This window comes from Podarcis liolepis (assembly GCF_965112155.1).
Source record: "Podarcis liolepis genome assembly, chromosome: 1".
NCBI classification, from domain to species: domain Eukaryota; kingdom Metazoa; phylum Chordata; class Lepidosauria; order Squamata; family Lacertidae; genus Podarcis; species Podarcis liolepis.
Genome location: NC_139554.1, coordinates 32,907,304 through 32,930,108, shown reverse-complemented (window position 1 = coordinate 32,930,108; position 22,805 = coordinate 32,907,304). Strand labels below are relative to the sequence as shown.

The window sequence follows — 22,805 nt, the reverse complement described above, 5'->3', positions numbered from 1 at the left end:
GGGGTGGTTAATAAATGTATAGGCAATAAACTAACTTCATGAAAAATAAGCAATACTTGTTTTGATTTGGGGTGGGGGGGAATTGACTGAATTTCTGAGAACTTTTAAAAATCTGTTTGTTTTAATTGCAGAAATACATGGTTGTGTTCTGCACCTTCTAGTGAGTTTTGTTCATGTTTTGCTTACATACAATATTTTATTAAGTTCTGTTTATATTTGACAGATTTTTAAGTTTAAACTGGAAATTCCATTTTTAGAGCTAAGCAGTCCCACTTTTAGTTAAAAAGAACGTTTCTTTTGCCTTAGTAAAGAGTTTGACTCTTCAGGCTGAAGGTCTCCCTAAAGCTTCATTAAAAGCATTATGATGATATCTTAAACAAGAGTTAATTTATTTCAGAGAATTGAATTCAGTTTGAAGACAGGAAACATTGCATGCAATGTGTATTCATCTTGCTTTCAGCTCCGGCCAATAGGTTATATAAGTTTGGTGATGGGGCAGAAAATTGGCCCTAGTGAGAGGGCCCTGTGGGAAGCAATGTCTTTGTCCAACCTCTTAAACCACTATACTTCCATCCCAAACCTCAGGGGGGAAGCCCAAAGAATTCTGAAACTAGCTCCACATTCTCGGGGGCTTTGAATTTCTCACTGCTCTGGTAAACTCACCACCCAGCAACGCAGCAGAGAACCCAAGGAGTCTCTTTTCTGGAGAAACACATCTAGCTCAAAACCCATTGGTGCAAGGGTATCCAATTTGATGCTCCCAAATGTTGTTGGATTAAAACTTCCATCAGACACAGCCATCATTGCCAGTGATCAGGGATTATGTAGTCGAACAGCGTATGGTGGGCACCATGTTGCCTACCCTTGCATTAATGGACATGTGTTCCAGGTTTTATGCCCCAGTGTAAAACTCTTACATTTATCGTTTAAGAACTTCTGTTGTTCATCTTATTGGAGAAATTCAGCATAGCGCTAGGAAGAGCACTCTGTCAATCATTTCTGCTTCTGTGATGGAACAATCTCCCTTCTCTCCCCCCCCCTACAGTTTTGAGGGAGATGAACTCTGTTGCACCAGCAGAAGTCCTTACACAAGTTTCCCACAAGTGGGACTGGCTAGTTGAATCCAGCCCAGTGTCTTTACAATACAGCCTTCAGATTATTTTCTCTCTTGCCTTGCTATCTGCTTACATTTTTTGTGCCAGAAATTGTGCTCATTTTTATTTTCTTTCTGTGAGGTAAAATTTCTATCCTAGACGCATCTCCTCGTATCACTTATAACCACCTGAAACAGAATTGAACCACCTGAAAAAGGGATACCTTCTAAATTATTTTTCCCCTCTCCCTATGATGTTTTCTTGTCTCAAGACCCAATCAGCATGGGATTGAGGTGCCTCAACCACATCTCTGAAAGCCTTTATCTGTGCACCTCTGTGTGTCCTTCAGCTTTTCTGTGTTTGCCACCTTGGACTTAAGGGAGTAATTTAGTTTCCTAAGAGCCAGGTGCTTGTTGCAAGGGCTCATGCCTGCAACCTCTGCCAGGTGAACAGGTAATCACATACGTGTGACACTTTAAAGAAACACTGGGTAACTTCCATATCTCTGCTAGATTAATTGATTGACTGATTTTTCTCCTCATCTTGTTGGCACGCTCATATCTACTTAACACACCTAGTTTTTTTACTTTTTTATTATGTTTCATCAGTAGGGTCCTAGAGAACTGGGACGTTCTCTTAGGAGTTAAACTAGAGTTTTCCAAACTGTTCATGTTGGTGACACGCTTTTCAGACATGCATCATTTTGCGACACAGTAATTCAGTTTTACCTACAAACTGGTGGAAAAACTAATCCATTGCCAGCCCTGGGAGGAGTACGGGGGGTGTTCACATGACACACCTACACACTGTTGCCAACACACTAACGTGTCGTGACACACAGTTTGGAAAGCTCTGAGTTAAACTATCCCTAAAATATATGTGTGGCTGTTGTTGTTTAGTCGTTTAGTCATCCCTGACTCTTCGTGACCCCATGGACCAGAGCATGCCAGGCACTCCTGTTTTCCACTGCCTCCCGCAGTTTGGTCAAACTCATGTTCGTAGCTTCGAGAACACTGTCCAACTATCTCGTCCTCTGTCGTCCCCTTCTTGTGCCCTCCATCTTTCCCAACATCAGGGTCTTTTCCAGGGAGTCTTCTCTTCTCATGAGGTGGCCAAAGTATTGGAGCCTCCAATACTCCCAAGTATTGGAGTGTGGCTAGCCCTATACAATTCCTGTTGTGGCCAATTGTACCAAGGGTAAGATGAGTGAATATTCAGGATTCTCTTCAGATCATATAAATCTTTCACCCAAAGGGTATGAAGGAATAGCTGCATATAGGGGTGTGTTGATAGCTTACTCGAAGCTATTGAGGCCAGTCATTTAATTTGGCTGCTATAGAATGTTTATGCATAGCTGGTCCCTCCTTTGAAATGTATGGCTAGCTTGCTCCTATGGGGAGAATTAAGCATATTCACATACTGGATCAAGGCACTGAGGGTTTCCCTCTCCCCGTTTTAAGAATTTTTCTGACAATCTTAACAACAAAAATATTTAAGAGGTTTTGGGAGGATTGTGTACCTTTTGGAGAGGGCAGTTCTTGGTCTAGAAACACTATGTTTTGTGATGTGGACATCAAGCAGGATGGAATTATGAATTTGTTCATTTAGGGGCGTCCTGTTGTCTGGGCTGGACCTCCATACACATTGCCCTGGCTTGTACCACAGGGAGGTCATTTCAGTGCTGCTAATGCAGTGGTTTGACTTCACCCCCAGAGGCTCACTCCATGTCTCTCGAGACAGACAGGTGCCAACGAGAACTATTTATTTTCAAAAACAAGTTCTCTGTATTCAGTGGAATTTGTTTGAGCTACCTTATTTGTTGGCTTTCACATTTTTAATATGACCTTCTTAGGCATGGGCCATTTTTACACAATGCAGGAAAGTAGTGGGAATGTTGTAAGGAATTATGGAGGATGCCACGCAACCAAGGCAAGTTTCCCCAGAGCGGGGGCAGAGGAAAGTCTGAAATAGAAGAAAGTAAGGTGAAGAGATTGTCTTTAATTGGCACATAAGCTATGGAATATGTGAATAAAGGGCACAGTAAAGTCACTGGATTTTGTGACGGTGGGTGTGCAAACTCAGTCTGCCTTAGGGATTAAGGTTTGTGTAGAATTAAGACTAATTGCAATGTATAAAGGAGGTTGTGTGTGATCCAACTGAGAACTTACAAAGTTTATTTAGGTATTTAAGACTGATTGCACACATCACAGTTGTTTTAAACCCTTCGGTAATCCCAGTTATTACTCCACTCAGGAAAATTCATTTGTGCAGAAGGATTTTTTTCCCCAGGAACTGACATGTACGGTATAGTTATAAGTTATAAAGAAAGTCAACTGTCTACTAGATGAGTTATCACTAGGGTATAGCCAAAGCATATAAACAAATTTTAATAGAAAGTCCAGGAATTTTAAAGGCAAGACATATTCTTAAGAGTTGTTATGTTCTGCTGTGTACCAGTATCCCAACAATGCAATTTCTTTGAATATTTATGGGAAATTTGTCATATTAAAGCAATAGAAAAGCTTAGTTGACATACATTTTCCTTCCCCAATATTTTGACCCAAACTAGAATTGTAGAAGTTAAAGGGACATTGAGGGTCATCTAGTCCAACCCCCTGCAATACAGGAATATCCACTGAAGCACCCATGGCAGATGGCCTTCCAACCTCTGCTTAAAAACCTCTAATGAAGAAGAGTCTACTACCTTACCGTCAAAAGGTTCTTCCTGATGTTTAGTTGGAATTTCCTTTCTTGTAACTTGAATCCATCTTGTAACTTGAAGCTGGATTATACTCTCAAGATCATTGACCCATTTGGCCCAACAGTGTCTACTTGTGGAATGACTAACTTTTGGTCTTCCAGATGATGCTGAGCCCCATCATCAGCTATAGCCAGCAGGGCCAGTGAGGGAAGCTATGGTTCAACAAAACCTAGAAAGCCACAGGTTAGCCCCTTTGTCCTGTCTGATTGACAGGTTGTTTTTTTAAAAAGTTCTCAAGAAGAGGTATTTCACAGAAATCCAGTCTGAGATTATAGGAATTGGACATGAGATGATGTGCAAGGTGTGAGCTCTGTTGTTAAGCTACAGATCCTCACCTTTTAACATGTACTAATGTCATGTCTGCATCTTGAAGGATCTGCTAATATATACCTCATAGGGCGGTGAAGAGCCTGTGGCCTTGTTGTTGGACTACAACAAACATCAGCACCAGGAGCATGATTAGTGATCAAGGATGCTGGGAGTTGTAGTGCAGCAGCATCCTTTTTATTTATGCATTTATTACTTTAAAACCATGTATCCCACCTTTCTGATGCATTTGCATCACCCAGGGCAGCTTCCAACAATTGAAAGCTAGCAAATCCCACACACTGGCAGGTTTAAAACTGTATAAAGCATTATAAAATAAAGATATATTTTTAGTATTGTTCACATGATGGCATGTGGGGATATGCATTTCTGAGGTCGGGGTTTACACCCCAATACAGTGGTACCTCGGGTTAAGTACTTAATTCGTTCCAGAGGTCCGTTCTTGACCTGAAACTGTTCTTAACCTGAAGCACCACTTTAGCTAATGGGGCCTCCTGCTGCTGGAGCACGATTTCTGTTCTCATCCTGAAGCAAAGTTCTTAACCCGAGGTAATATTTCTGAGTTAGCAGAGTCTGTAACCTGAAGCGTATGTAACCCGAGGTACCACTGTAATGGAACAAACCCTTCATTTTTAATATAGTTCCTGTACATCCCACGGAGGTCACTTCATTGCTGCTAATACAGTGGCTTGACTTCACCTATGGAGACACACTCCACTTCTCTCAAGACAGACAGATGCCAACAACATTTTTATAAGCCTGGTTAGCTCTAGAAAGAAGCCACACATAGCAAATGGATGGTCCCAATCAATTTTGCACATGTTCCTTCATAAATCCATTCCAGCCTGTTACTACCTTAATCTGTCATTTTTAAAATAAAAATCCCCTTCGGAATTCATATTTTAAATATTATTTTATCACAAAATATGTACAGGTATTTCATTTTTATCTCAATATGTAAATTTTCAAGCATATTTTCTATTATTATTATTATTATTATTATTATTATTATTATACCCCACCCATCTGGCTGGGTTTCCCCAGCCACTCTGGGCAGCTCCCAACAGAATATTAAAACCACAATAAAACATCAAACATTAAAAACTTCCCTAAACAGGGCTGCCTTCAGATGTCTTCTAAAAGTTAGGTAGTTGTTTATTTCCTTGATACCTGATGGGAGGGCGTTCCACAGGGCAGGCGCCACTATCAAGAAGGCCCTCTGCCTTTTTTTGAGCCATGAACCCCAAGAGATAATAAAGTGTTAGTTCACAAGGTGCAAATCAGGTCAGTTCACCTCAGAAATCAGAGAGCAAAATCCTCAAGCACCCCTAGCTACAAGGATCTTGCAGGGTGACATAAACTGTAGCAAAATCACCCTGCACATTCTAAAACCTTCCCGCTTCTTTTTTAAAAAATGGAAGAAGTGGAGAAGAAAAGACAAATAGCTTGTGGAAGCTGAGTCAATGTAGATTCAGATAATGTTCTCGTGTAAGACTAAATATGAATCAATATTTGGATTTCATATCTCTATAAATTAATGTCTGGTTTCTGTGAAGGTAGTGATGGTTAACTCAGCCAGGTGGAAAGAGAGCAGATGCCCATTTTCTTCAAAGGGTGACTGATTTGGCCACTGTAAGAAATATTGTAATTCATTCCTGGGCATCGGAACAGATTCTGGAAAAGAACAAATATTTAACTGAAAGCCCCCACCAAACAAAACTAAGATGTGAATAACTGAATATTTGGGGGGGAATTCTTCATGATTCTTCAGTTTTCCTTTTAAAAAAACCCACTGCTATCACACAGCAATCTCATTATAATAATTTAAAACATTAGGAGAATCATGGACCATGGTCTTCGCTTTCTTGAGGAAGGACTTCTGGCAAGAGATGGCTTGTACCTCACAGCAGTTGGCAAGAATGTGTTTGCTGAGAATCTCACAAGCCTGATCAGGAGAGCTAGTTTAAACTAAATCCAGGGGAGAGCGGGAGAGAGAATATTACAGATGACAGGGGAACACCTGGTACTGGGGGATAATAGCTTCATTGATGTTTGGGAAGCTGAGATGATGCTCCAGAAACATGCTAAATGGCGCAAGATTACAAGAAGAAACCAGTTTAAGGGAATGGCTCATGACTTCAGTTGTCTCTATACTAATACACAGAGTATTGGAAACAAGCAAGTAGAATACAAGCAAGTAGCATGCAGGAGTTTTCTTAGGTGATCTCCCGTCCAGGCTTGAACAATTGCTTCTAGCTTCAGCAAGGGTGATGTGTCATGTGGCTTCGCACCACACCTTGGGAAGATAGCTTCCTACCCCATTTCCAACTCGCTCCCATTGCCAGTGCACTTCCAAATTTCTCTTGTACCTTTGTGTGAGAGCCTGCGGTCAGAAAATGCCATCATTTTGTTTTGATTGAGCCTAATTCTTTTTTAGAGTTTAATAAGAATAGGAAAAATTAAAAACCTGTCAGACACAGAACTCAGGCTCTCAGCTCAATTATTCCACATGTCAGTATGCAATTTAAACATAGTTCAAGATGGTGGTTACACAGTTCAGCGCTCTCAACATCTAACACACACATCCCCTTTGCTCTCCTTTTGAAGAGCAGGGCAGGCATAGTTATTAGTGCAATTCTCATCCCAAGCAACAGGGCTGGGCAAGCAAGTAGCCACTTTTGCAAGCAGGCAGGGTCTGCTTGCACTAACACATTTGATTGTGTGTCCATGAAGTCAGGGGCAGACTCTGCTTTGCTGCTTCACTGTCTGTCTCAGGTTCACCTGCCAGGCAACCTCACTCTCAGGAGATGTGGTTTAGGGACTGGCTCTGTCAGCTTTTCCTCTGTCAGCCAGTGTGGTGTAGTGGTTAAGAGCGGTAGTCTCGTAATCTGGGGAACCGGGTTCGTGTCTCCACTCCTCCACCTGCAGCTGCTGGGTGACCTTGGGCTAGTCACACTTCTCTGAAGTCTCTCAGCCCCACTCACCTCACAGAGTGTTTGTTATGGTTGAGGAAGGGAAAGGAGAATGTTAGCCGCTTTGAGACTCCTTAAAGGGAGTGAAAGGCGGGATATCAAATCCAAACTCCTCTTCTTCTTCTCTGGGGTGTCCAGCACCAACACAATGGAGGCACCACCTGATTTGGACCCTCCGTGCCCACAGTTTCAGCAGCCTCATCTCATTCCACTTCCCCCTCCAACCTGCCGAGAGATCTCCACATGGCCCATAATGAATACAATGATAAATCCATTTCCCTTCATGGAATGTGAAAGCATGTATCAGGTTTCCAGACCATCAGGTCCCTATGGGCTTCCACACAAAACTCAGATTGTTGGTTTTGACCTCTAAAGCCTTTGCTTGAGGCATTAAAGTTCTGTTACTTTGGTGCAACCTGAGCATCAGGTAGAAGCAGTTCAACCCCCTCTTTGAGCTGGTCTGGTGCCAGTGGAACTGTTGAGATCCAGCATTTGTCATGTTTTATCTGCTTTGAGTTAGACATTTCGTGTCATTTCAATGCATTGTTATTTGTTCCAAACCTTTTGAGATGAGGCAATCTAGAAAAGCAAGGAAGGAAGCTAGTGGGCACCTTCTTAATTTGTCCAACAATGCTTCCAGGTTCATACAGAGCCACCTACTGTGCGGCTAGTTCATGAACTCTGCCTGAGCAATGCAATCAAAATATTACTTTCTGAAAAAGTATACAGTATGGATTTTCCAGCTTATGTGAAAGTTGAAAAGACAAAGCAGGTATTCTCTCATTATTTCCTCAAACAGTTCTTTCAGCTGTTGTGCGTACCTGAAGAGGTCAAGAAAGAGTGATCCTTCCAGATGTAGTAATTAATCACATTACCGGCTGAAAATATCAAATCAGGGTCCTTGATTATGACGGATCATCACACTGTATCCTGATGAAAATGCACAGATGGGAACAGAAGTGAGGATTAAATCAAGCTATTCTGGGCAACCTTCATAATGGCATATCCTAACTTCCTAAGCCCTAGTGCTGGTTATCTAAATATTATTCCAATGTGTTTTTTGTAGCCATTATGTAAGTCACGCATCACAATAATGACTCTTTCTCCATTGTTAACTGATGATGTTGCGGTGTGGCACAGTGTGCTTAAAATCATTTTGATGTCATGAAATCCATCAAAACAGAATTGATTGAATGGGAATTACACAATATCCGGTTCATACCTCTGGTCCTAATTAAACTAGTGAATAGAAATCGCTGGATTTTTATGATGTGCAATAGTCATAGCATTTACATAGTATATTCCATGTGTTCCAAACAGTTCATATAGTCTATACCAGCCTTCCCTAAGCTGGTGCCATCCATATGTTGTTGAAAAACAATTCCCAACATCCCTAGCCACTGACCATGCTGGCTGGGGCTGATGGGAGCTGTAGTCCCAAACATCTGGAGGGCATCAGGTATGGGAAAGTCTGCTGTATTCTTTTTCACCCCTACAATTCATCTAGTGCCTCCTAATCTACTGAAATAAAATAAAATAAAGTCAGGGTAGGAACTATGCTTGATTAAGTACAAATCAAGGCATTTTCTAAAAATCCCCTTGTATATGGTATTCTGTTTACTACTGATAAAGATTTGTGGTATATATATAAAATGCATTGGAAACACTAATTAAAACAAAGAAAGAAAGAAAGAGAATGTAAGGAATTACAGTGCTCTCTGGGTAAGAGAAGAAAAATTGGGAAGGCAGGATTAGTTCTCTCTTATGATCGCCACTACCCTAAAAGAATATGAATGCACACAACGTAGAACAGCAACTAACAACTAGGAAAGTCTTTATTTATAGATCCAACTGTGAAGCTACAAATTAAAGGCACCTTTGGCTCATCTAGGGCCTTTACTATGGTCATAGAGATGGTATCAGGCGAAGTGGATACTGTTCTGTACTCTTAAAACAGATAAAGATAATTTATTAATATAAAAGCAAATGTAACATATAGGACGTTCCATTACTGAGATGTTTAGCAAAACTTCAAGCCAATGTGAGGCACACATCCTCTCTGGCCAGGCTAGGCGAGGGAGGTCACTCTGGAAGTATTTGTTGACTCCTGTGACAACCATGAAGGTTGGTGCAGATACAAAACTCTACTGAGCCAGTGCTCTCTGTTTAATTAGGAAGGAGTGGATATCTGAACTATTTCTTGAGAAGCCAGTTGTATTCAGTTGTATGCAGAAGAGAAACTACATAGCCTTTTTTCTAATGTAAATAGGTTTTTGTAAGGATGTTATGAGAACCTGGTGGACATGTTATGAGGGCCCAATTCTTTCTGGTAATGAAGAGCTTGGTACTAGAGCTACTCCTCACTGGCTCCAGTTTCTGTTTCCATCTCTGAGAAAAATGAAATATTGATGTTTGCTGAGAAAGACTTGAAAATGTGTGGACTGGTTGGATAGTGGGGATGAAGACAGTGGTGATGTGATGGAGCTTAAGTAAGTTATGCAGGTCTATTGATTAATAAAAGGAGATTAACTTGTGGAAAGTGTAAACCTTTGACCGCATGTGCTCAATCTACATGTCATTCTGGAGTCATAGAGCTGGCTTTTCTTAATATGGAATCAACAATGTAAGAAACAGATAAAAGAAGACTATGGTAATCTGAAGGCTCTATAGAGCCCTCTGCATACATAACTTAATCACATGCAGGGACAATCACACACTGTGTGAACTGTAGCTTCTCTTACAGTAGAGCATGGGTGTTCATAGAGCTGGGATCTTTAACTTACTTGTTTGTCACTTATGCACAGCTAACATCCCTTAGATAATGTTCACTACTGCATTTCATGAAAATGCAGGCATCACTGGAACATCTTCCCCCTGCCAAACAATAAACTGTATTCTATGAAAATCAAATGTTTTCCAAGTCAACATAATCCCAACACCCAATTTTTGACCCGAGTGTTCATTTACAGTTTGCTTATAAGAGCTTCAGAGAGATGGAAGTTGGTACATTGATTTATCAATGGCAAAATATACCAAGCATACTCAGTAAACTGGAAAGGCTAGGTTAAGGGCTGCTGCTGTGTAACATCAGCTTGTTGTGGAATATTTCAGAGCAAACCCAGATGTTGGCATAGTGAAGTTAAATAATGTAAGCCACCAGCCCAGCAGAAACTACCATTCAGCAAGACCAACGACACAAAACAAATTAGATCTCAGAGTTGTATGCTTTGTCCAAAACTAAGAAGGATGTTTACTTAGTGTTTTAAAATCCATAATAGCTGCTCGATAACTGCAAACTATTAAATTACCTTTTTGAAAACAGTGTTTGCTAATTTGAATAACTGCTATAACTCACTTTTATATTATAAAAGAGGCAAGCATCCTGGCCAAGTATTGTTTGCTAAAATTACTTCTTCCCAAATATAATAAATGGATAGTGTTTTGGTTTTTCAAAATGTTTTTTTCCCTTTCATGTTGTAAAAATCATTATCAGACAGTGCTAAAACTTGGCTGAACAAATAAAGCATAACTGCTAAAAATGTTTGAAAAAATATGCAAGGCCACCTTGAATAGATAACAAAAAGATATATCAAGTCTTTAAAATGCATTTCTGTTAATTATGGAGTTCTGCCAGATGCCTTACCTGAGTCATCGGGCAGAAGCACCTCTGATGGTTTCAGATGAAATATGCTATTTTTTTCACAATCTAGCCAACCACTTAAATTCCTGCTGCATAAAAGTTGCTGAGCAGTCCTGTTTATATCCATTGATAAAGATGGTGCATGTAACTTAAGCTTCAAATTGTATATTCCTTTTTTTTTAACCACATAAAGGTTTATCAGAGTTTTAAATCCTTCCCAGTTTTGAAGGGTTCCAGTCTAATTTTAAGAAAATTCAGTATTCTTTAGGAGAAAACATAATAAAGTACTGGCCATCTTGCCAAAATTTTGAGCTGATGTTTATCTTTGTAAATTGTCTTCACCAACAGACAATGGCACCTACATGTGGCTTGAAGCAAAGGGCTCACTGAGGTAGTCCTTGAGCCTCTGATGAGTCTTATCCCCCCCCACACACACACAATCATTGAAAAAGCAATAATGAGAATAATGCTTCTGGTGTCCATTACAGTTCTTTTGGGCACTTCCAGATGTCACTCTGATTCGTGGTGTGAGATTGTTCTGTTCTCTTGTAAGGCAATGTGATTGCTTGCAAGGGTGGTGGTGGGGGGTAGTTTTATGTCGTAAGGATGATGAGAGAGAATAAAAATTAAAAGGACACAATGCCAAAAGATTTGTTGCAAAGTTTGCCAAATACGCAATACAGAGTGATGGAGAAGGAACAGTTTGTGTTGGTTATACTGTCCAGAGGATGCTTAATGGAGGACACTTGGTATTTTAAACCAGGACTATAAACAATCAGAGAGGACACACAAGGGAGCGGCAAGCGTTCAAGTCATCATGGAATGCTTGTTTAGAACACACAGAACTTGGAATATGATGCTCTGAAACTAAGACCATTAATTTTAACAGGTCATGGGCTCAGCACCAGTGTTTCCGGAGCCTCTCACCTTATTTAAACAGTGCTGCAAAGCATGCCTTCAACTGCATTTTTACATGATCTGCCTGCAAGTCTACCAACAATTACAAAAACCCGTAGGCAGCCAATCTGGGGTTCTCCAGATGCTGTTGGATGCCAGCTTTCAATAGTCCTAGCCAGCATAGCCAGTGGACAGGGATGCATAGCCAATGGAGTTGTAGTCCAGCTCCCATGCTTTTTACCCCTGCTTATAACCATGCCTCACTGGATGGGAGCCAGTGTGGTGTAGTGGTTAAGAGCGGTAGTCTCGTAATCTGGGGGACCGGGTTTGCGTCTCCACTCCTCCACATGCAGCTGCTGGGTGACCTTGGGCCAGTCACACTTCTTTGAAGTCTCTCAGCCCCACTCGCCCCACAGAGTGTTTGTTGAGGGGGAGGAAGGGAAAGGAGAATGTTAGCTGCTTTGAGATTCCTGAAGGGGAGTGAAAGGCGGGGTATTAAATCCAAACTCTTCTTCTTCTTCTGGATATTGATTGGTGGAAAAGACATTTATGAAAAAAGACAACGGGTGATCCAATGTTGCAGGGAGGGAGCACATTTTGTCTCATTCATTTTCTGCCCTTAAGGATATAATTAAGCCAACTTTTCAAAATTGTGGGGCAGGAAGTCACTCTGAAAGATGAGATCACTTGTTCACTTTTCAAGCCAGCTTTGAAACCTACTTTTCTCCCATAAAAAGCTGTAGTGAAATTGACAAGACTCATTCACAGTGCCAAGTAATATCAATACAGATAGTCCACAGTTCTGTTGCGTGGACTCAAACCATCAACCTTCTGATCTTCTGTGAGGTTTCCAGGGTGTGCATGGCCTCCAAACAGCAACAAGTGTAAAGCAAAAGATCGGAAAACTATCACAAAATACAGCTTCTGCTCATAAATAAACAAGATGGATGATCTGTTACTCATAGGTAGGAACTGCTTTGGGCAAAGACAAATAACAATGATGAGAAAGACCACTATGTGACTAAGCCCTCAGTTCTCCCCACAAAATACCAATATTGACCATCTGAAGAACACCTCATAGCTTCAGCTAATTTTAGAAATAGTGATATTGCATGTTTTGATCACTCCTAGTTATAATGTGGTGATGTTTTTATGGTGCATACCATGGACAGGAAGAAACCAGAGGTCTAAAAACCTCTAGTTTTGCACTGTATTTGCTGTGCAACAATGAAGAACACTGCTAACAGTCATATTTTGCAAAATAAATGTGCAACTCCCATTGGTAGTATTTCTGATATTACATGAATGTGGCTGTGTAAACCCCCTCAAGAAGAATAACAGACCTAATGTAGTCTGCTGGTGATGTAACTACAGTTCATATGAACCTAGGCTCACATGCATTAGCAAACAGTTTGCCCATGAAGCTGAGCTAACTGTGCTACAGACCGCATTTGTACTGAAGTATTTATTAGTTTGAAGGGAGGTGAAATCGCTGCTTCCTGAAGAATACTGGCAGCGCCCTGTCTTGGTCCCTTCAAAAAGTCATGAACTTCAGCAAGATTCACACTCCCCTAGCTGTGTGGCAATTTCCACTGAAGAGCAGTCATCCCAGAGAAGAAGAGCATTCAGTGTTATACTCATATATAGCATAGAGGTTAGGGCCAAAACCTCATGTTGTCAATTTGGTGTCTAGACAGCAGCTAGGATATAAGGTACAGAAACCCAAATAGTAGTTCTTTTTGAACTTTTTGGGACCCGATTTCCAGAACAGTAGCTGTGTTAGGCAGCTGTACCAAAAATAACAAAGGCTGCATACACATTCCCTGTTTACTCTTCTCACTGGTGTGAGAAGCGATGAACACACAAAATAAGCCACAATCCTTTATTTATCCTGTTGCTTCCTAAGAAATACTATCTTTTGATGCGTTTCCCCCCACACACCAGCTTTGATCCAGTGAAAGAAACAATGGCCTTGCTTCATTTTAAGCCAGTAGCATGTATACAACCAAAGCCTCTCATTAGGGTTGACATCTTTCAAAAAGTGAAAATCCAGACACAAATGTTGTTGAGTTTTTTTGGCAAAGTAGTTGGGTTTGTTTGTTTGTTGTTGTTGTTCTATGTTGTGCTTTTTTTTCTTTTTTTTTGCAAAATCTCAAAAATAATGAAGTTTTTGAGCTATTCAACAAAATCTAGAATTCCGACATGGGTTGCCATATGTCCAGATTTTCAAGGACATTTCAGAGATTTCCGCCTGGACCCTGCTTCAAACTGCAGTATTCCAGCTATGTCTAGGAAATTCCAACCCTAGTCTCGTAGCACTGTAAATGACTAATAATGCTGCCATATTAAATTTGCTCAGTTGTTTTTCATTTGAAGTACACAGTGTTTTGTTATAGGCAAAGCCCTGTTTCCTGCTCCTATTCTGAATAGTACATTCAAGTGTTCGGTTCATTTGTTGTTGACTTTATATCCCACCTTTCACACCCTAGTGAAACTCACAAAGGTAATGATGAAAATGTTTGTTTACTTTTGAATCTTATCTCTCTTCTTTGTCTTAAGACCTCAGGATGGAATCCAATAATAACACATAAAGCCGTCAACAAATATCAAAACACAACACAGTTCTGCACATTTAGAAGCAATAATTTGTCACTGTTGCTGCACAGGCAAATTATTTGAGGTTTGAAAGCCTTGAAGAAACAGGCAGGTGTCTAAAGGTCATCACCACCACCATCTGTTTATTTGTATATCACTTTTCCACAAAATTGTGCCCATGGTGGATCACAACGTACCAAATGAACAACATATTGCAATTATTAAACAAAAACCAGAATGGTTAGAAATAAGTGTGAGGTCAGTAAGTAAATACAAAAGTAAATAAATCCATGCAACATTGTTTCAAGACAATACAAATAAGCTAACTTAATTTTAACAGCTTGAAACTAAACTGGAGAGAGAATAATGCCAAACACAAAGATAAAATGGAAGTTTAGAAAACTGAGGGTGGGGGCGTCACCACCCCAAAAAGGCATTCCACAGAAGAGCTCCACAGTTAACTTCCCTGCTTTGTGGGGTAGTCACACCTCCCCCTTGGGGCAGACCTCCTTCCCAGCTCTTCCTCACCTCACACCTGCAGTGGGAATAAAGATTGCCACTCCTCCTTCAAGCCCCACATACACTCATAGTTTTGATATATTTTTTCTCTCACCAAACATCTCTTCCAGTGCTGTCCTCAAGACACTTACAAACCTGGTCCAGGCATCAGGTTGACAGCACTGATGCCAGCCAGGGCAGGGGGCGGAGAGTGAGTTTCATAACTGATGAAATTTTGAGGGGGTCCCTCCATTTTGCAAGTCAAGCGACCAGAACAGGGCCTCCCCAGCAGACTTCAAGTCATGGGCAGGAAGAGTCACAAGCCTTTGGGGGCTTTGTATTTCACAACCACATCCTTGAATTGGGCTCTGTAACCAGTGAAGTACTCTGAGGATGGGTATAATATATCATAATAATGGAAGAATAACATAGACGAGTATCCACATACTCTTTGCATTTCTTCATATTTTGTTCTGCAGCTCCTGTCTCTATGATGCATGTAAAAAAAAAAATCTCCAGAACTGCATATTATGTCCAGGAGTGATCAAATTTCCCCTGCATTTGGGTTGCAAGTTACAATTGTGATGGAAATGTATTTGGTTTATATTCAGGAGAACATCTCTGATTACGAATATGTTACAAACAGAGCTTGTTCATAAATCCTAGATATATGGAAACCTAGAAAGTCTCTCGCGGTTGCTGCGCCATCTCTTTCTCTCTCCTGTCTCTTACATACATTTGTGATCGGCGTGTGTGCCAATTTCTGCAGCCTCCTGGATCAAGGTGACTTCTTTCAGGCCCAGCACAACAAAGTGACTGGAATCCAGGCAGACTCAAGTAGCGCTCAGCAGTGTAGCTTTGGGCAAGTCACCTTTCTTAGTGCTAAAAGTAAAGGGACCCCTGACCGTTAGGTCCAGTCGTGACCGACTCTGGGGTTGCGGCGCTCATCTTGCTTTATTGGCTGAGGGAACCGGCGTACAGCTTCCGGGTCATGTGGCCAGCATGACTAAGCTGCTTCTGGCGAAGCAGAGCAGCGCACGGAAATGCCGTTTACCCTCCCACCAGAGTGGTACCTATTTATCTACTTGCACTTTGACGTGCTAGGTGGGCAGGAGCTGGGACCGAACAACAGATCTAATACACAACTTAGCTAAATGCCTAAACAAAGTTGTTCCAAGTAAATGTATTTGGCACGATACTGCTTTATTGCACCTTTTAACTATGGGTTTGTGTACTTTAGTGGGGTTGTTTTATTGTGTATTTTAATTATGGATGTTTATATTTTAATGGTAAATTGTAACATGTAAATTGATGTTTATACTTTTATAAGCATTTTATGCTTAGAAACCTATTTTGGAATTAAACGGTATGTAAATTAATAAACTATTAGAAATGAATAATGGTGATGCTGGCTGCTTAAACACTATTGTTCACTTTTTATAACCTTTTATGAGCACGGTCTTCTTTGGCGATTACTCGTAGCCGAGTATGATTGTCTTCCATAAACACGGTTTTAACAGTGAGTCCTTAAGTGACTATGGAGGCCAGTTCTGGATCCACATGTCCTTTCACAGTGGGGACATAGATTTCCGGGCAGGAGTTGATTATGGTGAGGCACAGCACCTTTGGGCAGCTGATAGGTACCAAGAACCTGATGGGGCCCACTGATGCCCTGTGGCTTATGATTCCAATGCCAGTTGGCTTGAAGCTACCATTTTAATTTCCTAAAGTGCCCCCAGCGCAGTGACACACCAGTACATTGTGGGAATTTTTAATGGCAACTCCAAGCCACTCAGTGTTGATGGCAGCACTGGCATCCACCACTGTCATTACCCCACCAGGTAAACCTATCAGGGCCCACTGTCATCAAGGCCGGATTATCCCTGGTGCACCTGAAGCAATTGTGTCAGGGCCAATACCTGCTAAGCAGTCCAGAGTCTGAGCTTCCACTTGAAAAATGGGCCTGCTGGAACAATGAGGAATTTGCTCTGTGTGTGTGTGTGTGTGTGTGTGTGTGTGTGTGTGTAGGGAGAGAGAGAGGGCGTGCATTTGGAAGAGCAGCCAAAATTTTATTTTGGCCAGTCCAGCCCAGTCTGGTTGTACTATCCCAAGTACAATTTTTGAATGAGAAGCACTTTCTTAGATAAATACTTTTCTCTTCAAGTGTAATTTGCTGCTTTTGAGATGTAGTTCCTGCTTTGGGTCCATTTCTTTCATACCCAGAAAAAGCTTAATTCCTCTTGTTACCATTGATTAAACCTGCAACGTTTTCCCCCGGAATAAAACAAAGAGCAAAGTGGTCTTGCATTCCTGATGCGTGGTGTGGTCTACCTCATTTTGATGATAGCCGTCATCATTCATCTGAAGAGCCATAGCCATGATTGCTAAGCCTCATTATTTTCAATGAGGCCTGACAGTTTCAGAGTTAACCAGAAGACAGCAACTTTCATCCTATGGGTATTTCTTTTCAAGCATGGGTGACTCCTCATTGACTTGTCAATTGTGGTGTTCCCCGATGGTGGTTGGTCGCATCTCCTTATATGTCTGTACTCTTGAGGCTCATAAGTAAGCCCTCCAGCCATTGTCTTTCCCATTCCCTTCCCATGCATGGTATTACTATGCTGACAAATGTTGGTGGGCTTTCTTCTGTTGCTGAAGGGGAGAAAATGAAAACAAGACAAGAGCCACATTGAGGTGGAATGTGTTTTGCTGTGGCCGCCCCCCAAGAACTGAGAGACAACACCAGTAGCATAACCTGTGGATGGGAGTGCACTGAGCTTGCTCCCCCTGAGGAATTCCACGACTTCCAAATATTTGCATCGTCTTCCATAATAAAATGTTTGCACGCTAAGAAGGTACCACAGTGTTTAGCCTGTATCTCTCAGGTTTCATGCAGACAGGCTAGACTGGTACATTCCCAGCTTTTACATCTTAAGCAACGTTGAGCCCACACAGACATTTGAATTGTTAGGTTTTCTGTTTCTTCGTGCCAAGTGATAAGAAAATAATTACATATCACTTACGAAATGGTGCAGAAGGAACTTGCTTTAGCTGGGGCAAAGGCTCTCCATCCAATTTCAGGCAGTTCTGCCACCGTGCTGCGGCCCCATACAATGCCACCCTCACTGTTCAGAGGGAACCTGATCCTCTAAAACGGGGAGGGGGGCGTGTTGAGGGGGGTATAACTTGGAAGAGAAGGGGAGCGAATGCTCACCTCCTGCTTGTGCAAACTTTGGATTCCCCCTCCATTAAAAAGAATGGTAAAATCTTCCAAATCTGCTGCCTGATTCATCAGGGAGGACCAACATACTCTTATCATGATTAAGCTTATCTGAATCTTGCAGCCCTCGTTTAACAATGATGATTTTTAAGTTTCAAAAAAGTAACTTTTTTGTACATACACTTGAGGTTAAGCCCCATTGGATTTAGAGCAGGCATAGGCAAACTCGGCCCTTCAGATGTTTTTGGGACTACAACTCCCATCATCCTTAGCTAACAGGACCAGTGGCCAGGGATGATGGGAATTGTAGTCTCAAAAAATGTCTGAAGGGCCAAGTTTGCCTATGCCTGAATTGGAGGGTTTAAACTTTTTAGACACATACAGAAGGGTTTCAGTTCAGTGGGAAAGCATTCTGGAGGTTCAGTGTTTGGAAGCTGCATGGGGAATTGCTCATCACCCTTTATCCTACTGGGACCGGTAGGCATCCTCTTATTCCAAGTAGCCATGAGCACATCTGCATGTATGCAGCCTTCTGTTGCTCTCCTGGTTCACTTGACCTGCATAAATTTCTTCAGTATCACAGAGCATAGTAAAAGTAGTTAAACCTCTCTGTCACCATTTCCTGTTTCTTGCTGAAAGCCTTATTGCCTACCACTCACCCCACCCCCTTCTCCCGTACCAATGTTTTTACGTAGTGGGTGGATTCCTAATCTAGTTTCAGGGATGAAGTTTTCTGAATAGTGCAATAAAAAGCACAGTTGGAAGGAGCCTAGAGTCTCCTGGAAAATGTGAGAGTTTCGATACCTAGCGTGCACCTCTGTCAGTATCAGATACTTCTGCTTGGATCACTAAAACCAAAGCAGCTATCTTTGTAGAGCTTGCAGTTATCTGCTATAAAGCTCTCTCTCTCTCTCTCTCTCTCTCTCTGTAAGGTTACCAGATTTTTTTCAAAGAATCTGGGGACACTTTTTTTTAAAAAAAAAAAGAGGGGGTAAAATATTTTTTAAAAAATTATTTAAAAAATAAATACAGTGGTACCTCGGGTTACAGACGCTTCAGGTTACAGACTCTGCTAACCCAGAAATAGTACCTCGGGTTAAGACCTTTGCTTCAGGATGAGAACAGAAAGCGTGCTCCGGTGGTGCAGCGGCAGCTGGAGGTCCCATTAGCTAAAGTGGTACCTCAGGTTAAGAACAGTTTCAGGTTAAGAACGGACCTCCAGAATTAAGTTCTTAACCTGAGGTGCCACTGTAAAGAAGTAATATCTTCTCTTCTGTGGTCTCCTCTGTCGCATAGCCTTCATCTGGGCCTCATCTGCTCTCTTGGAGCGCTAGCTGCCATGGAGTAGGTTCAGGTTGGTCCTGGACTTGGCTGCATGTCCTTGCCCTCCTGGTGTTCTCCTACCTCTCCTCCGCAGCGGCACGACAAGGTCAGGGCTCCCCTCTTTTTCCTCCTTCCTCTTTCTTCCTTCTCCTTCTCTTCTCCTCCTTCTCACTGTGTCAGCTCCGTGGTTTTTACTGGCCCTGGAGCGCCACTGGGCAGTTGGCCAGGTGACCAAGCTCTCTTGCTCCCAGCTCAATATGGGTTGTGGGAGGGGGTCCAGCGGTTCCCCCAGTTGATGCACCGGGCATCCCCGGTTCCTCCCACGGCACTGGCAGCGGCAGTCTCAGCAGCCCAGAGCCAGCCTGGTAGCGCAGTTGGCTCTGGCTGGCTTCAGGAGCTGCTCGCTGCCATAGCGCCCGCCATTTTGCCTCGCCAGAACTCCTTATATGATGTGTCTTGTGCCAATGAAGCAATCACACAACATTCATTCCCTACTAATAAATCTACAACACTTAAAATATAAATCTGAGGACATTAAATGAAATCCGAGGACGTTCCGGGGATGGATTTTGTTCGGGGACAGATTTGTAAATCCGGGGGCTGTCCCCAGGAAACGGGGACGTCTGGTAACCATATATATCTCTTTCTCTCATCCATGAGAACAAATTCATTTGCACTTAACATTCTTCACAAATGATGGAACATGATTTCCTTCTTGTATAACTATGTTGATGTTTTTAGCTTTACTGAGGGCAATTTATTGAAATTCCCAATGGCAAAAAGTACTGTATATCTTAATATATACTAGTGTTGGATTTGCTCCCCTTCTCTCAATATATGTTTTTATGCCATGCAGGGGGCAGGGGCGGAGAACCTTCAAAAAAAGTTCTATGCATTAACAAAGGAAATTGCTAAAATGTATTGTTATTAGAATGCTGGTCAATCCTGGGATGAGAATTGTCTGGCACCCAGCTTAAAACCCCCAGCCCTCATCAAATTCTAACACTTTCTGGATTCAGCGATTAAAGGAGTCTGGCACCCACAAACTCAACAATATTATATAAAATTAGTTTTTAATTCTTGCTCTTTTTTCTGTGTTCTTGGTGGGCACCCAAGGTGCCTTACAGGGATAAAGACGGGATATAAATAAATATTCTTATAACAATAGTAATAATACCTAATCGCAAATAAATGACACCAAAGGGACACACCTTCCAACCACACTGTTTTACATTAACTGATCTTTAAAATGTTAAAATCATGTTTAAAGGTGAGCCTTTCTTGGGAGCCTGTTCCATAACTGGTTTTTAATAACATGTAAATGGGGAGGTGGATGAGCTGGGCTGCCAGAAAACTAAGTGGGTATTGTAGGGAATCGTGGTAGAAGGAAGAAGGGATAGGAGGGAAAAGGAGGAGGCCTGATTCTCCAAACAAAGGGCTTCCACCTTCCCTATCCAACCATCTCACTAGTTTCTCCAATTCTGCAAATGATATTATACATTATGATGTATAGGGAAATTTAGGGAAATGCAGCACGCATTCAACTAAAGCTTGTTGGTGGCTGAGGTAGAAACAAGGGCAGAGATATTTTAAATGACAAAAGAGAATTGGGTGTTCCATGTAACGAGAGCAACAGGCACCAAAGCAGGGTTCCCCCCTGCCCCTGCCCCTGCCCCCCCCAAACAGGAACCAAATTTGCTGCTTGTGTGAAGGCATCTCTGCAAGAAGCTTCACACACAAGCAGTCGGCAGTACTGTGCAAACTTGAGAGATGCGGGGTTCTCAGATATTGTGTTTACTACGAAGTGGGAGATGAGTTAACACGCTCTTCTGACTGGGACGGGGCTGGGCTGTAGGTTAAAAGTTCCTCGCAAATTGTCTGCATTCTGCCTTGGGAGCCTGTCTCTGTTACAGTAATGCTTTGTTTCCTAGCATGACCACCCCTGGGACTTATTGGTCCAGAGCAAACACTGTCTCTTTCAGCCAGGACATTCCTAATATTAGTTTCCTTTTCTTCACTCGCCTCCCCCATTCCAGGTTGCAAAGGCTGGTGGACGTCCTAAGGAAGAAGATTGGCGCAGGGACCATTAGGACGGTGATCTGATAGAAAACTCCAGTCTGGGGAAGCATTCACATCTGGTGACCAGGCTGCTTCATTCAGCGCTGTGTAAACATTAAAGCCTTAACTTAGCAAACAGTTGTTAGAAGTGGGACACTCCAACGACATTCCAAGCCGAGATAAAATCAAATCATAAATGTTTAACCACTTGGCTGCTGAGTTCTGTGATTTGTCCAAAGGTATCCCAACGAAAATTTATTTACTTTCATAGCAGATCTGTTTTGGTAGGGTTAGCAAGCCTTTGAGAAAGTTTGTGTGTTGTATACACACACACACACACTATGGGCAATTGTTTCTTTACCAAGTGTAGCCTGCTTAGTCAGGTCTTAACTCTTTCTGCCTAATATAAGATGCAAAACCTTTCAGATTATTCTTGAACTCTAAATCCACTGGGTTGAATATAAATATTGAAATTATCCGATAATGCTAAAATTCAAGATGTATGTAAATGATAGGAGCTCGGAATAAAAATATGCATCTAATATCTTGAAAAATGTTGCATTTTCTCTTGAACAACACTGTTCGTTTTCTGCCAACACTGTATAGGTTAATGAAAATTGTCCCTGTGCAGACACACTGAAGGGAAGGCATACAGACCATTTTCAGGAAAAATTAAAACATATATCAAGTAGTAGTAGATATATCCTGATAAATTAGCAAATTCTTTATGTTCACATCTTAATTGTTCAGTATGTGATTTCTGTGGAGATTCCCAGTCTCATGTTGTACAGAAGCAGAGAAGATTCATTATGTCTCATTTAAAGCAGTCCTTGTTGTTATGAACCCTCTCAAATAAAAGCAAACAAACTGGCGATATGATTAACCTCCCGCAAGAAATGTACACCCGTGTCAGTTTCCTATCATTTAGAATTGCCCAGGCAATCTCTTTCTCCAGCTTTCCTTGATTATTGTTTTACAGATTCAGTGAAAAAGATTATAATGGAAAAAATAAAGGATTGAAGGAAATAAATACTATATGATGTATTTGCTGTGAGTCAATAATTCCTGTTCTGTTTCATTCTCGTTAACTTGGTTTATCCACCATTGCATCTCAGTCTCTGTACACTTGCACATGTGTGCACACACTAAAACTGAGCTGCAGGGGTGAGTAACCCGTGTGTGTATCTGTACATCCATATTTCTCTGTCCATTTCATACATCCGAAGAAGTGGGCATTGCTCCTTGAAAATACAATACAGCATTTGTTCCTTAACATGTCTCAGGATTTTTGATCTTTTTAATACTACAAACGTACATGGCTATTCTTGGCATAGTACAGAGTAACATGGCTGCTCTTGAAGGAAAAATGGGGGAGGGGGAAATCTATTGAAGATTCCAAGATTATAAACCCTGCTGCAAA

General features: G+C 41.6%; 1 protein-coding gene across 3 annotated transcripts in view; it reads left to right on the top strand.

The window, feature by feature from the left end:
• The window catches only part of MIPOL1 (mirror-image polydactyly 1), a 191,522-nt gene extending 169,083 nt beyond the window's left edge, over positions 1–22,439 (top strand). For all 3 annotated transcript variants that reach the window (XM_083508870.1, XM_083508871.1, XM_083508872.1), the window contains exon 12: positions 21,364–22,439. In XM_083508870.1, the coding sequence (XP_083364996.1) occupies positions 21,364–21,430 (67 nt within the window). In that variant the 3' untranslated portion in view covers positions 21,431–22,439. The remainder of the gene's footprint in view (positions 1–21,363) is intronic.
• The last annotated feature ends 366 nt before the right edge of the window (positions 22,440–22,805 follow it).